Raw genomic sequence first — 15,650 nt, 5'->3', positions numbered from 1 at the left:
GTTTGGTGGGATGCGGATTCGAACCCGCGACCCTCAGATTGTGAGTCGAGCGCCTTATCCACCTGGCCATGCCGGGCAGATTTTTATTTTCAATTCATTTTAACGACATATATTTCAGTCAGAATAGCTTCATATCACAAAATGATCTTGTTGATTGCGCTGTTCTAATATAGTAGTGTTATCTGTTTGCTCTAGCTGAAAGGCAGTTTGATTTAGTTATTTCTACGCCTGAGGTCCTCCGGTATATCAGCAGTACGTTTACAAACGTTAATATCTGAGATTCGATCCACTGAGATGGACAGAGCGCAGGTAGCCATTGTGTGCTATTGCGCTAAAAAACAAACAAAAACTATCTACCTGCGCCTCGGTAAAACAAAACTAACAAATAATCCACCTGCGCCTGAGTAAAACAAAACCAAAAAAATCCACCTGCACCTGGTTAGAACAAAATCAACAAATAATCTACCTGCGCTTCGTTAAAACAAAACCAACAAACAATCCATCTGCACCTGAATAAAACGAAACCAGCAAAAAAATCCACCTCATCCTGGTTTAAAAGAAAGCAACAAACAATCCACCTGTGCCTCGATAAAATAAAATAAACAAACAATCCACCAGCACCTGGATAAAACAAAACCAACAAGTAATCCACCTACGCCTGCGTAAAATAAAACTAACAAAATATCCACCTACACCTGGGTAAAACAAAACCAACAAACAATCTACCTGCATCTGGAGAAAAACAACAACAAACAATCCATCTGCGTCTCGGTAAAATAAAACCTACAAACAGTCCACCTGCACATGGATAAAACAAAACCTACAAACATTCTACCTGCGATTGGGTAAAAGAAAGACTAACAAAATATCTACCTGCGCCTGGGTAAAACAAAACTAACAAAACATCCACCTGCACTTGGATAAAACAAAACCAACAAACATTCTACCTGCGATTGGGTAAAAGAAAGCTAACAAAATATCTACCTGCGACTGGGTAAAACAAAACTAACAAAAAATCCACCTGCACTTGGATAAAACAAAACCAACAAAATATCCACCTGCGTCTGGATAAAACAAAATCAACAAACAATCTACCAGCGCCTGAAAAAAAAGCAAAACAAACAATCCACCTGCACCTGGGTAAAACAAAACAAACAATCCACCTGCACCTGGGTAAAACAAAACAAACAAATAATCTACTTTATCCACTTGCATCTGGGTAAATAGCTCATATCAGGTGTTATTGCACTACGTTAAAATATTTTGAAAGATCTAACATGTCAGAAATTCTTTTGATGAGGATTAGTTTCAGTCTATGAGCATAACAGTGAACTTACACAGCATGAGGTGCATTTCTTTCTTCATTTTTTGCGTACACTCCATTACGCTATCCACTCATTACACTAGCCCCATCATAACATAACTCTGTGACAACGGAAGTGTAGGCTGAAAAAATATCACCACACTAACCCTTTCTTTCGTGGTTTACACAGCGACAGCACAACAGGTCAAAACATAACCACTAAGCCTCTTTTTCCATAGCTTACATGCAGGCTATTCTTCATAGCGACGTTAGTACAGGCTGAGAAAACCTAACCACTAAGCCTTGCTTCAAAGGTTTACGTGCAGGCTATTCTTCATAGCGCCGTTAGTACAGGCTGAGAAAACCTAACCACTAAGCCTTTCTTCAAAGGTTTACGTGCAGGCTATTCTTCACAGCGACGTTAGTACAGGCTGAGAAAACCTAACCACTAAGCCTTTCTTCAAAGGTTTACGTGCAGGCTATTCTTCATAGCAAACTTTATTGTAAATGAAATTTGCTAGAGAATTAGTACTTATGCTACTCATGTAAGTGATATTTGCTAATAGCTTATTCTGTCACCGAACTTTCATCAACGTCTATAATCACTAAATGAATAACCAGTTAGTCCGCTGAATGATAATGTATAATTAATTGTGATGGTTTATTACATGCTATCCAAACACCTAAGGTTATTAATGTTATGTTAGGTTATTAGCGTAGAGTTTGTTTGTTTGTTTATTTGTAATTAAGCACAAGGCTACACAATGGGCTATCTGTGCTCTGCCCTCCACGGGTATCGAAACCCGGATTCTAGCGTTGTAAGTCCGCAGGCATACCGCTGTGCCACTGGGGGGCCTTAGCGTAGAGGAAAGGAGGAGTATATAACAAAACCAATGAAACTGCTTACATTCCGACACTATATGAGGATTACCTTACTTACTTGCTTCGCTCTTCCGGGCAACACTAATGAACTGTGAATTATGCGACACTAGTCTGCTACAGCGGAAGCAACGAATCACTGAAGTACGTTTTGTGAGAAAAAAAAAAGAAAAAGGAAATTAACAACTAAAACAAAGATTTTTGCTTCTTGAATTTTAGCAGTGATGTCGTTTTGGTACTCATTGATTGATAACGTCCGTACCGACACTTAAATTTGGATGTGAGGTTCTCATCGGTATCAGAAAACGCAATCAACAGTTCGATAAAGTTTCTTCTAGTGGAAAATTCATCTGGTTCATTACAATCTCGGAAAGATAACCCTTGTCGACACATGAAAAGAGCTTTAACGTGAGCTCTGTGTTCTTACCTTTCTGTTGACCGTGTTGTATACAGATATCTGTGAGGCTATAAATGTTTTTTCATCTGAACATATGGTGTTATCGCGCCATATAGCCTCACAGATGTGTTCAGGGAATAATCGAGCTCTTACGACAGTCATTTGCCGCATATTGCCTGAAAAGTGCATGCATATCTTGCCACTTGGAAAATCCCTTATCAATAAATATTCTACTTCCTTCCCTTTCTTAAAGAATTCTCTGAAACATTAGGGCAAAGAAAACAGCAGTATCTTTCACAGAATATTCGATCCAATCGTGCTCTTGGGAGGATTTCGGTGGGAACCTACGCCCATTTTTATTAACAGAAAAGCTCTCTAGCCTTGGCTGCACAAGATTTTCTTAAAACACTCACTCTGATGACTTTTATGTCCGCATGAGTGTCTTGAAGCCTCCACGATGGTGGCTAAATTTTTAGAGGTTGGCTTGAAAGACATCCTCTCTTTTTCTTAGTTCACCAGCAAAAACTTTGGTGACAGTTTCATCCTCACTTTTCTTATATAAAGTTGTTAAGGATACTTTTCATGATAGGCACTTAATATTTTGAAAAGATACATAACGATAGCAAATTCAAATTTGCATCTAGCTTATACTCCGAATCCTTACTGATGACTTACTGACTCACGTTCACAATATTTAATAGCCAGTTTCGTAAGGGCGATGAATCAAATGAATTAGCACTCTTACAACAGAGGATGAGTTAAACTGATACACCCGGCTTCCGCATCTAGTGAATTAAATGTTGTCCGATAATGTTTTTAAAACTTATTATTCTTGGGGATGGATGATCTGTATTATCGTGAAAAAACTTCAAAAAATACTCATTGTAGCATGTACCAATTTTCTTTCGACTTGCCTTGTATTGCGATGGTTGAAACATATATTATGTTTGGTTCATAATGACACATACATATTTCATTACCTAAACTTAATTATTTAAACACACGCCTTAACATGCTGGGATATTAAGAATAAAATTTCATGCAACAATACACTTGTATAACTAACTTCATTATTTTTTTTAGAATTATTCATTTTGTATAATTGACACTCACAACACGTACATTTCCAAAAGTCTAGCATGGACATGGAGGTGAAAAACATTGCCCTGGACACTGCGAATTGCCGAACCCTGAAGATAATTAGTGTGTATACAATGCATATCACACTGCAAATGAAGTTTTTAACTTATCTGAATAGAAGACTGTTATTTTAGTTTAGATATTTCCCGAATCCTGAGGCAATCACTCCAACGACAATAAAAATCACTGTTTTTAACATATATTCAGTTAATTCTGCCTATGACAACTCTAAGTAGGATCAGTAGTCCCATAACAGCATTAAAACACGCAAACCTGGCTACAAGGTAATACATTTTCAATATTTTTTAAAACACTTAGTTGTTCAAACTAAGGCAGATTGGTTTTAGTCAAATATTCCTTCCCCCAGGGTGGGTGGTCAAATAATTCACACAAACAGGAAAATCATGTTGAGTTAGTTTGTATTATAAGCAGCGATGTAATGCTAAATTTAGAAGAGGGGACAGCTGGTTATCAAAAATAATATTTATTATGGTTACCGTGGTTACTAAATAATTAAAAATTCAGAAAAATCATTGCTTGAGGTACACTATTGTAAAGCAGCAGTACATGCAAAGTCAAATTTTTCAGTTAAGGATAAAAACTTCATTTCGTATAAAGCGTTTATATTAGAAACATAATCACCAGTCAACATTTGAATGTATAAGAAAGCAATTCAGGAAATAATGTGCATTTGAAATATGGGAGCGGCGCTTCCCTTGCACGTGAAGTGAGTAGACGGCACTTCCCTTGCGACCCTGCTTTACTATACTTTATCGGGATAATGGATTCTATAGTGAGAAAGCTGAGAAATTCCTCAAATCTATGAAAAATGTTTTCAAATTCTTTCAGAATGTGTTCATCTCTTTATTGCTGACTAGAAAGTGGCAGTGAAGTTTATCTACAAAAACTCCAACTGATAGAAGCACAATGCACAAAAAATATGTCTGTTTTGTTGAATTTCACGAAGAGCTAATCGAGGACTACTTGCGCTAGTCGTTCCTAATATAGAAGGGATAGACAAGAAGGAAAGCAGCTAGTCAACGTCACCCACCGCCAACTCTTGGGCTACTCTAATCGAATAGTGAGATTATAATGCGCTAACATGTTCGGAGATGTGATTCGAATCCGCGACATGCAGATTGCGAGTCGAGCACCCTAACACCAGGCCATGCGAGATCTGCACAAAATATAATTGTAGGTGGTGACTGGTGGGTGTTCACACAATTAAGAGCTCACTATTTGGGTTAGCTTTCGACTGTAACCTGAGTATAAATCTATTGGAGACAGATATTCAAGCTGTTATACCTAGATAACATTTGCACCTAAAAATAAAATTAAAAAATGAACATGATTGCGTTACCGGTAATAGTGTTAAAAGGATTCAATTAATTCCAAGTACATTACCAACTGAAAATCGAAGTTTGATAGTTTGAGAAATGTACATGTTTTACTCCAAATATTCGTTTCTTTTACTGCGCCCACCCCATCCCCCATCGGGCTCAGTGGAAGATCTGTAGGCTTATGACACTGAAATTCGGGTTTCAATATTTTGGTGGATAGACCACAGATAGGGCATTGTGCAGGGAGGTTTGTGCTTAACAACAACCGGAGCAAAATCTGTAATGTATTTTTTATTCTTAATAGTATATGTACAATATTAATATGATTAGGCTCAAGTTTGTGAATTTTATGGTGTTCCATTTATATTGAAATTTATTGAGATTTTCAAGTTACTTGTTTTTTTTTCTCATCTTTATTTTGTTTAGGTATCCTGATGAGTGTGTATGTCAAGTAGGATCGTGTATATTTAATCACACAATAGCATGCTAAATAATATTATTTCATCCAATTGAGCTAGTTTTCAACAATATGCATATTGATAAAGCTGATGTATAGGATCACTTGGAGTCATAATTTAGTCTTATAATTCAAGTACCCGTTAATTATAAGTAATGCTAAGACTTGCATATAATGCTTATTGTATTCTAAAACAGGTCCTTGCGCCTGTGAAGTTACTGATGTTAAGTTTACCAAAAAATTGATGATGAATTAGTAAATTTCTTTACTTTTTTTTTCATTTCATTGTATACCCTTTTTTCATTTTCAAATTTGTCAAATAGTTTTCGAGCTGCTTTTACAACAGATAAAAGAATAAAATGGTGTATGTTTTACATCTGGGTCGTTTAAGACTTCTAAGTGGCAGGTCTGACTAGCCCACGAACCACCAGCCAAAAGTTAAAAATAAATAAATGAAAAATATAAAGTTGACAATAAATAAATTAATTAACAATTACAACTTAATTTAAGGCCCTCTGGCGTTTAATACCAATAAACTTGCATAATGCCATGATAAGGTTTTTCGGGGCTAAATAGTGTCTGACCCTTGAGACCCGACTAACACTGCTGTGTGACCTGCAAGTAACACAGATTTGGACAACCCTGTTTTTACAAGCTATTATCACAAAGTGTTATAATATTTGTTCACCCACTGCCAGGTCAAAGCCAGGTGGTTGGGGCGCTTGACTCGAAATTTGAGGGTCGCGGGTTCGAATCCCCGTCCCACCAAACATGCTCGCCCTTTCAACCGTGGGGGCGTTATAATGTGACGGTCAATCCCACTATTCGTTGGTAAAAGAGTAGCTCAAGAGTTGGAGGTGGGTGTTGATGAATAGCTATCTTATCTCTAGTATTTCACTGTTAAATTAGGGACAGTTAGCGCAGATAGCCCTCGCGTAGCTTTGCGCGAAATTCAAAACAAACCAAACCTACAGTCACAATTTCAGAATTTTAATAGAAATAAAAAGTGGCCCACGCAACGTTTCAAACTTAGAAAAGACGAGTTAATTCGGTGAAACGTTGTAATGTCACTCTTTGTTTCTGTTAAAATTCCATTCAGAGTCATTGTTAAAAATTACAATTATGTCCGGTCAGCAACTTGCGTAGTGTAATATCCAAGTTTCCTTTACCATATACACTGATTGAAATAGGATAGACAAAACTGAGGTAGGTTAACTGATATATATAGATATGTTTGTTGTTCAGCAATTTCAAATCTTTGTCATCCAGTTTGGATCTTTTTTTACACCCGCAATAATACGGAAAATAAATATAGTAGGATTTTCAAAAGAGGAAGAATATATTTTTATGTATAATATAATTATATACTATTTACTTTTTAAGTAACTGCTGTCGTTTTTTTTTAGCGCAAAGCTACACAATGGTCAATCTGCGCTCTGTCCACCGCGGGAATCGAACCCTAGATTTTAGCATTGCCAGACTGGAAACTTACCGCTGACTCATAGTGGGGCATAGAAATAAGTAAGACCCGTTTTGTTCATTAAAAAAAAAATAATTACGAAGACGGGTTTGCTGGTTCGAAACAACGCCATATATTCATTTAAAACGTTGCTTCGATACTCGCAAACGTAGGTGAAGATTGACGTTAACGACAACACCTGACTCGTGTAGTTCCATTCTTTATATATACTAGCATAAAATATTCGTGCTCCGCTGGGTTCAAAGGCCCTCTCACGATTTATAGATGCCCCAACGTGCCGATCAAGATCCTCCATTATCACCAATTGCTTCTGCAGCTATCCCGTTAAGGACACCCTGAAAAACCTACTCATAGATCCCCATCATGCCTGGACGACCTTTCGGGCGCTTTTTATTACCTGTGGTAGATCGGGAAGTGAGGAGGAGTTCACGGGCAAAAACAAACAAATTCTGAAACACACAACGTGAATCAATATAGCATAAGAAATAAATATAGATTATACACATATATACAGATAATCTTGTAGTAAAGAATACACACACCTGTAGTAGTTTCAGTGGATAGAAATTCCAGGCCTTTAAATCTGTTGATAGCGTACTCGTCTAGCGTGTGACAGGTTTCGAGTTCAAATCCGTGGCGAAGAAGAAAACACACCTGTAGTAGTTTCAGTGGATAGAAATTCCAGGCCTTTAAATCTGTTGATAGCGTACTCGTCTAGCGTGTGACAGGTTTCGAGTTCAAATCCGTGGCGAAGAAAACTCTATGCGAAAATGAAAAACAAGCAAAAAATAAAATAAAACGACACACACACACACACGTGTATTTATATATGTATGTCTGATAACCGTATTTATGATAATACGCACAGCCATATAATATCAATACTTCAGTAACTTTTGTAATATATTAATTACAAATAACAAATCAATAAACCACAATTACAATATATGTATGTATAACTTTAACAGCATTGTCTGCTATTTACTTACGCGAAGATTTTCAGTAAAAAGCTTCATATATTGTAATTCTAATCATTAATACAGATTAAAATAAGGAAATTTTAGAAGGAAACTAGCATGTTTCTTGTTTAGAAATATTAGAACAGACTCTAAGAACGTTAAATGTCTTGTTAATATTCCACATACATATATGTGTGTGTGTGTGTTGAACAGGCTGTAGGTGATATAAATAAAGGACAGCAAAGCCAAGGATATTGAAAGAATGTAAAATGATAATATGGGATTAATGCACAATGGCTCATAAAAATGCATTTGAAGCTTTAGATAGAACATTGAGAGATATCAGAGAAAAGTATGTGTTATTTGGTGGTGTCACATTATTTACATCAGGTGATTTTAGACAGACTCTCCCAGTCATTGTAAGAGGTACAAGAGCTGATGAAGTATATGTATGTATAAAGTCATCTTATATATATGGAGGCATGTTGAAAAATTGACCCCAATACAAACATGTGACTGTATTTAAGTGGTGACGTGAAGCTGGTGAATTTTCAAAATTACTTCTTAATATTGGTGATGGAAAGATTTCAATGAATCAGTCAATTATTATTCCAGACAAATGTGGTAACTTAGTTAAGGACGCAGAAGAGCTAAAGGAAAAGGTGTTCCCTAATATTTATTAGAATTATCAAAATTATGAATAGTTGTGTAAAAGAGCAATTCTTGCACTTCGAAATCATGCTGCTTATGACATCGATGATCAATTACTGCAAAAATGTTCCTAGACAGGGATTCACCTAAAGATTAATTGACAGTGTTCCAGTTACAGATGATGCTGTAAATCACCCTACTGAATTCCTAAATTCTCTTGAACCACCAAGGATGCCAGGACACATTCTGAAATTAAAGGTTGGTTCACCAATAATGTTATTGAGAAATCCAAGATTATGTAATGGCACGGGATTAGTTGGTAAGGCTTTACTGCCACATGTTATTGAAGCAACAATTACAATTGGTCATGCCAAAAGTGAAGATGTCTTCATTCTAAGAATTCTTTTGCTACCAAGTGATTACCTCGTTGAATTTAGAAGGCTCCAATTTCCCGTTACAATTTGTTTTGCAATGTCAACTAATAAGGAACAAGGTCAAAGTTTAAAGGTAGTTGGTTTGTTCCTAAAGCAGCCTTGCTTTTAACATGGTAAATTTTATGTAGGATGTTCAAGGGTTGGATCTCATCAAAACCTGTTTATATTATCAGAAGAAGAAACAATAGCCAATGTGATGTGTCAAGAAGCTTTAATATAGATTGTATAATTTTTGTTTTCAAAATCGAGGTTTAGATAGAAATTAAAATGTTATGAAAATTGAATTTTTTAAGTAAATGTTCTTAAAAGAAATTTATTTGTGTTTTTAAATACCTATTTCAAGTAAGTTGAACATCTGTGCAGGAAACGGGAAATTCAGCTTGTATATATTATCATGATTATGCTCTAGAATAAAGTTAACATCCGCCGCCAGAGGGAGTAAGAAGAAATGAACAGACAGATGCTCAGCTTTTGTTCACTCTAAAGACACCTGCGCAGTAGAACTTGCACTGCAGAATGTAACCCATGTGTATATGGGCAGATGCTTACATGAAGGTAACAGGAACAGTAAATTGCTTGATAGTGAACGAGAAGCTTCGTGGTTATGAACGAAGCCTCGGGTCTTAAGTGTCTCTCTCACCTGTCCTTCCACTCACCACGTGCAGTTAGAGCCGGTTGTTGAGTGGTGACGCTTTACTTTCACAGAACTCGTTATATTCAAAAGACATTTTAGTTAGACGTTTAAGAATTCCAACGTGATATACATACAGAAGATAAATAATTTTATGTTAGAAAATCTTATTTCATTCTCTAGTGAAACCGATTACATCTATTGGGAGTGTCCAGAAGGAAACCAGATTTTATTTCCTAGAAACTGACTTTATCAGATTACAATCAACAAACATACACCAATGATATTAAGGATGTGGACAACAGACATTATTTCGTAATATAGCACTTAATTTCTTCCATTGTTCCATGAGTTTCATCATAACTATTCAATAAAAGGACTTGTATTGTTACAAAATCAAATTCCTTCAGCTGCTTTAAAAAACGTCACTTGTACGGAAGTGTCCTCGAGAAGATAGAAAAGATTGGATCATCACAAAACACGTTGTTTTTTTTCATTATTGTTGTACAAGCACAGATTTTTCAATCCTCTCCGTTAACTTCAGTCGTTGCTCAAAGGCAGTGTTACTCTTAATGGTTGGTGACCATGAAATGTGAATCTAAAGGTTCGTGAATCTCATCCTGTTGCTGCCAAAACGTACTGTGTACTTTCGGGCATCAGGTGCGCTATAAGAGTGACGGTCAAATCCAACTATTCCGTGAGACAAGTTAGCGGCGAAAGTTACTGTTTTCCTTCTAGTTATTCAGTTCAGGATTAGGGACGGCTATGTGCAGAATGTAACCCATGTGCATATGGGCAGATGTTTACATGAAGGTAACAGGAACAGTGAACTGCTTGATAGTGAACGAGAGGCTTTGTGTAACTTTAGGCAAAAATATCAAACAAGGTACTCCGAGCTTCCATTTTTAATTGTGTTGCACGAAAACTGTCATAAGAACATGCAACACAAAATGGGCTAGCTGCAGACAGATATCGGCCTATTATTATACACAGTTTACTCAGATCCAGCATATGAACGAACGTCTTTCGTATTAAATTGTATCTGTTGTTTTCATCCTGCTTGTTTGTACTCACAGTGAAGTAATTTTAAATATTTTCGAGCGTGATCTATTTAAAACTATGCGGCTCAGTTTCTGTCTGTCGAAAGATTGGCCGATTCTAAGATATAACAACGGGACATAAATCGTGAACCCTAACACTAGGTTAAATCCGGCCTAATAATGATACAAAAGCCTCAATATTATGGCTAACATTTTTTTCTGGCTGGCTTTTGAAATATTCCGGACACTTTTATAATTTCATTCATAAAAATATCTAGGGATTCTGAAATAATCTTTCGAAAACTTTCCTGACGAAAGTTGTCCGTTCGTATGGAAATCTGTATCAAGCTGTTTGGATAACTTTTAGGCCTACTTCTGTGTTAGTCATTTTTATTAAATTGTCGAAACTTGAACCAGGTAACAAAAGCAAACTTAGTAAGCAGGTCATTATGAATGATAACTCTGCTGTTTCAGTCAAGATACATATTTTTGCGATATGTAGTAGTATATCTTTTAACATAAAAAAACCATTATGTTCATTAGATGCGAAGTATCCTTGAGTCTAGGTGGTACGTGTTTTGGTAAGTGATATAAATTTTAATGTTATCGTAAAAATAACTGAGGGATAGAGACTTTGATCTCTTCCATCATCATCATAGGAAATGAAGACTCTGATCTCTTCCATCATAATGAGGAATGGAGACTCTGATCTGTTCCATCATCATGAGGAATGGAGATTCTGATCTGTTCCATCATCATGAGAAATGGAGACTCTGATCACTTCCATCATCATGAGGAATGGAGACTCTGATCACTTCCATCATCATGAGGAATGGAGACTCTGATCTGTTCCATCATCATGAGGAATGGAGATTCTGATCTGTTCCATCATCATGAGGAATGGAGACTCTGATCTGTTCCATCATCATGAGGAATGGAGATTCTGATCTGTTCCATCATCATGAGTAATGGAGACTCTGATCTCTTCCATCATCATGAGAAATAGAGATTCTGATCTTTTCCATCACCATAAGCGGTAACTATTGAAAAGTTTACAGTAACAGATAATTGATTTTTTAAACTTTTCAAGAAGACTAAACCAAAATTAATTCTATAAAAGTGAAAATATTAGAATAAACTTTCCCAGTGTTTAGTTTTCATAACTCATGCCTCCCCCATGGGTCAGAGGTAAGTCTGAAGTCTTATACCGCCAAAAACTAGGTTTCGATACCCGTGGTGGGCACAGCTCAGATAGCCTGTTGTGTAGCTTTCCACTTAACAACAAACATAATAAATAATAGTTGTTTACATTTTAGGAAACAGAGTTTGTTGCAAAAATTAACCCGAAGAATATAAAAAGAAATAGTAATTCCATATGCTATAAAATTGAACTTTAATTTAGTGATTCGTTATTTGCTTCATCAATTAGATGAGTCATTTAAGTGTTTTAAAAAGAATCATCCTTAGGAAGAGGACATCACTGGTCCCTAGGAAATTGTGAGTTAAAATATAAATAACCAGAATTTTAACGTTTATTCTGACTTATCTCTCTCGTTTTGTCACATGTTACGTTGAATCCAAAAGGAACAGCTTAATTTGTGAATTAAAACCACTATCGTGTTAATTTTATACATAATGCATGAGCCCTTTTTTTATATTTAATACACAACTGTTGTTATGGAATACCTTTTTTTGTGTGGACGAAGAAAAAAACAACCTTAAAAGGAAGCTTAATGCAATCGATAGATAGAGATAGATGGACGAATGAAAATCCCTGAAAATGACTCTAGATGCCATTCTTTTTTAGATGTATAACATGTTAGGGCGTGATCTAGTGATTAACGTGCCAGGTTGTAGATTGGACGGTCTAAGAATCGAGCCGCGAAATACTGCGAACTGTGTTATCATTTTCAGCTGTGGGGGCGTTATAAATGTACCTATCTCTGAAGTTTTTCACTTAAGATTAGTCGCAGGTACTTCTATCTGATTGTCCTCCCTCTGCATGTTATGCAGTTCTAGACTAGCAATGGCTATGCCTGAACCTTAGTGATCTTCAATCTGCCAGTTTGGCCCATGTGTCGTATATAGTGATATTCAGGTTTTAAAAAAAAACGATGTATAATGCCTTTGGTTTCTTCTTAATACAGGACGTTTTAACACTGAACGCTAACTGTTATAAACAACAACAAAAAAAACGAGAAAAAATACACAATAAATAACAACCATTATTATGAAAACAAAAATTATACACGAGAACTAAAGGAATTAAATCCTCAAATTATTATGCCTTTTTTTTTTAACCGTTCACTACGAGTGGGGTAATTTTATATATTTGTCCTTTACAGCACTTAGTGTAACGAACTAACAAAAATATAGGTGCAGTCATTTCTCAGTAAAATACATAGGAGGACTCCAGCAGCAAAATTAGCAGAATTAATTGTAGTATTAATGCTATTGTTGTTTAAATATTTTTGTGTGACTCACATGCTATTTGGACCCACAAGTAATTTAGTGTATAAATAGTTTATATATTTTAAAAGCCGATTCAGTAATTAATAATTCTTCCTGGAATAAGAAGAGACATGATGTACATCAGTTAAGTTTTTAAGGACAAGCACTACATATATATATATATACAATGTTCTTGCCAGATATACTGCCCGTTTAACTCAATATACTTTGAAAATCGAGAAGTAATCAACCTTTTTTTTTCCGTTCTTATGACACTTTTCTATGGCACTTACTTCTAATCTAATCATATAAATATATGAACTTAAATGTATTGCACGCAATATGGGGTTATTATTGTGGTCGTATATATAAAGGAGTCAATGAGTTTTACTCTTATAGATTTTTTGTGGGGTCGTTCACCGTCGAACGTTTGGGTTCATGAAGAATAGTAGACCGTTTTCTGAAGGCAAATATTGAGATGTTTAATGTTCAAACCTATGTTATGTATATCTATTGTGCTTATTTATTTAAAGGCTAGATTGGTTACATTATGAATTTATATCGTAGTTTAAGTTATACATCTGTAGATTTTTCGGTGACATGGATATTTCAAAAGGGGTTATATATATATATATATTACGTACTACATTTAAATAAGTAATCTAATAAAAGCCTTATAAATTGTAAGATATAGTAAGGGAGATAAAACATGTAAATTTTTGGGTATGACTGTTACGGGATGCGTTTAAATGTAATTAATATAACTTTGAAATGTTTCTAGTTTTTCCCTTATATATCAATGACTGTTTTTGTGCTTGGTCTGTGTATCATAGATCCGTGGTTCGAGCTGTAATGCCACTGAACATACTTAATACATTCAGCTGCGAGATTGTTACAGTCAATCCCATTATTTGGTTTAAAAGAACTGGACCAACCCCATCTGGTAGCGAGTGCTGCTGGCTGGCTAGCTTCTCCTCTTGTCATTACTTCAAAATTAAGTACAGCTATACCTAAATCCTAGGGATCTCTGACATAACCGTTTATCCCTTTTGTGCATAAGGTACCGTTTAGGTTATGAATTCCATTGTAATTGTAATTTAAGTATAAACATTTTATAATTTCTCCGAATTTATTATGTATGTACTGAGGAGCCTTGAATAGACGAAACTGCAGTTCACATTTTAAGGCATAGCAAATCAAAAAATGCATTAGGCCTCTTCGTTGTTAAAAATAAATACTGGCCCGGCATGGCCAGGTGGTTTGGGAGCTCGACTCACAATCCCCGTCCCACCAAAACATGCTCGCCCTTTCAGCCGTGGGGGCGTTATAATGTTACGGTCAATCCCACTATTCGTTGGTAAAAGAGTAGCCCTAGAGTTGGCGGTGGGTGGTGATGACTAGCTGCCTTCCTTCTAGTCTTACACTGCTAAATTAGGGACGGCTAGCGCAGATAGTCCTCGTGTAGCTTTGCGCGAAATTCAAACAAACAAAAATAAAATAAGTCTGTAATATAATCGTCAAACATTTAGTCCACTGTATAATACTAAATGATAAGTTTGGCGCAATGCCACAATGTTATTCACATACCTAAGTTAATTTAGATTACAAAATGGTGAGTTAAAATGACTTAAACATTCGCTAAATACTTAAAAAATAAACTATAATGTTAGAATAATTTTATTATTTTATAGAATGCTGTCTAATTACATAATTGCATAGCTTCGCTGTATAAAAATGTACTTATATATATATTCTGAAAGAATAACACACAAGAAAAACAATCAAACGGGTTTAGAAGTGTCAAATTCGCCTTCGAGGGATAAGAAAGACGCTATTACTGAAGCACCAAAATTTTGCCAACAAAGTATTCACAGCGGTATGTCTGCGGATTTACAACGCTAGAAATCGGTTTTCGATACCCGTGGTGGGCAGAGCACAGATAGCCCTTTGTGTAGCTTTGTGCTTAATTACAAACAAACAAACAAATTAGAAAATGATTTTGTCATATCCGCCGAAATGTAAGAACTTAGGTCGAGTTTCATTAGAACGGCCCCCGATGAATCAGTGGTACGTTAGAAGGCGTATAATGCTAAAAATTGGGTTTAGATTCCCGCGATTGACAGAGTAACCGTCGTGTAGCATTGCGCTTGATATCACACGAGATGTACTAAAACGCCATCTAATGGCAAACAATAAGATTATAATGATTGAGGAGTTTATTTTTGAACATGCACTTAATACTCAAAAGGGAAAATAACCTGTGGAAATTATTTAGCGTTTTAAAGTTTTTAACTGCATGATAACATATAATAAATTAATAAAAAAAAACATACTCCACATATGTATGCCAATGGACACCTCACATATGCGGCCATGCAAACCCCACTTACTGACACATAAAATATACTAAACTACTACATATCCACACGAAGACATTTATAATATATCCAGGCCCGGCATGGCCAGGTGGTTAGGGCGATCGACTCAC

At 35.9% G+C, this 15,650-nt stretch overlaps 2 protein-coding genes across 2 annotated transcripts in view; both read left to right on the top strand.

Moving 5' to 3' along the window:
- The window catches only part of LOC106458490 (ecdysone-induced protein 74EF-like), a 171,771-nt gene that overhangs the window by 20,707 nt on the left and 135,414 nt on the right, over positions 1-15,650 (top strand). The window lies entirely within an intron of this gene.
- Positions 8,249-9,149, top strand: LOC111085601. The gene is made up of 2 exons (XM_022384931.1): positions 8,249-8,381; positions 8,779-9,149. The coding sequence occupies exons 1-2, from the start codon at positions 8,249-8,251 to the stop codon at positions 9,147-9,149; spliced, it is 504 nt and encodes a 167-aa protein (XP_022240639.1).

Source organism: Limulus polyphemus, unplaced genomic scaffold, assembly GCF_000517525.1.
Source record: "Limulus polyphemus unplaced genomic scaffold, Limulus_polyphemus-2.1.2 Scaffold23, whole genome shotgun sequence".
Taxonomy (NCBI): domain Eukaryota; kingdom Metazoa; phylum Arthropoda; class Merostomata; order Xiphosura; family Limulidae; genus Limulus; species Limulus polyphemus.
This window is presented reverse-complemented; position numbering and strand designations above follow the sequence as displayed.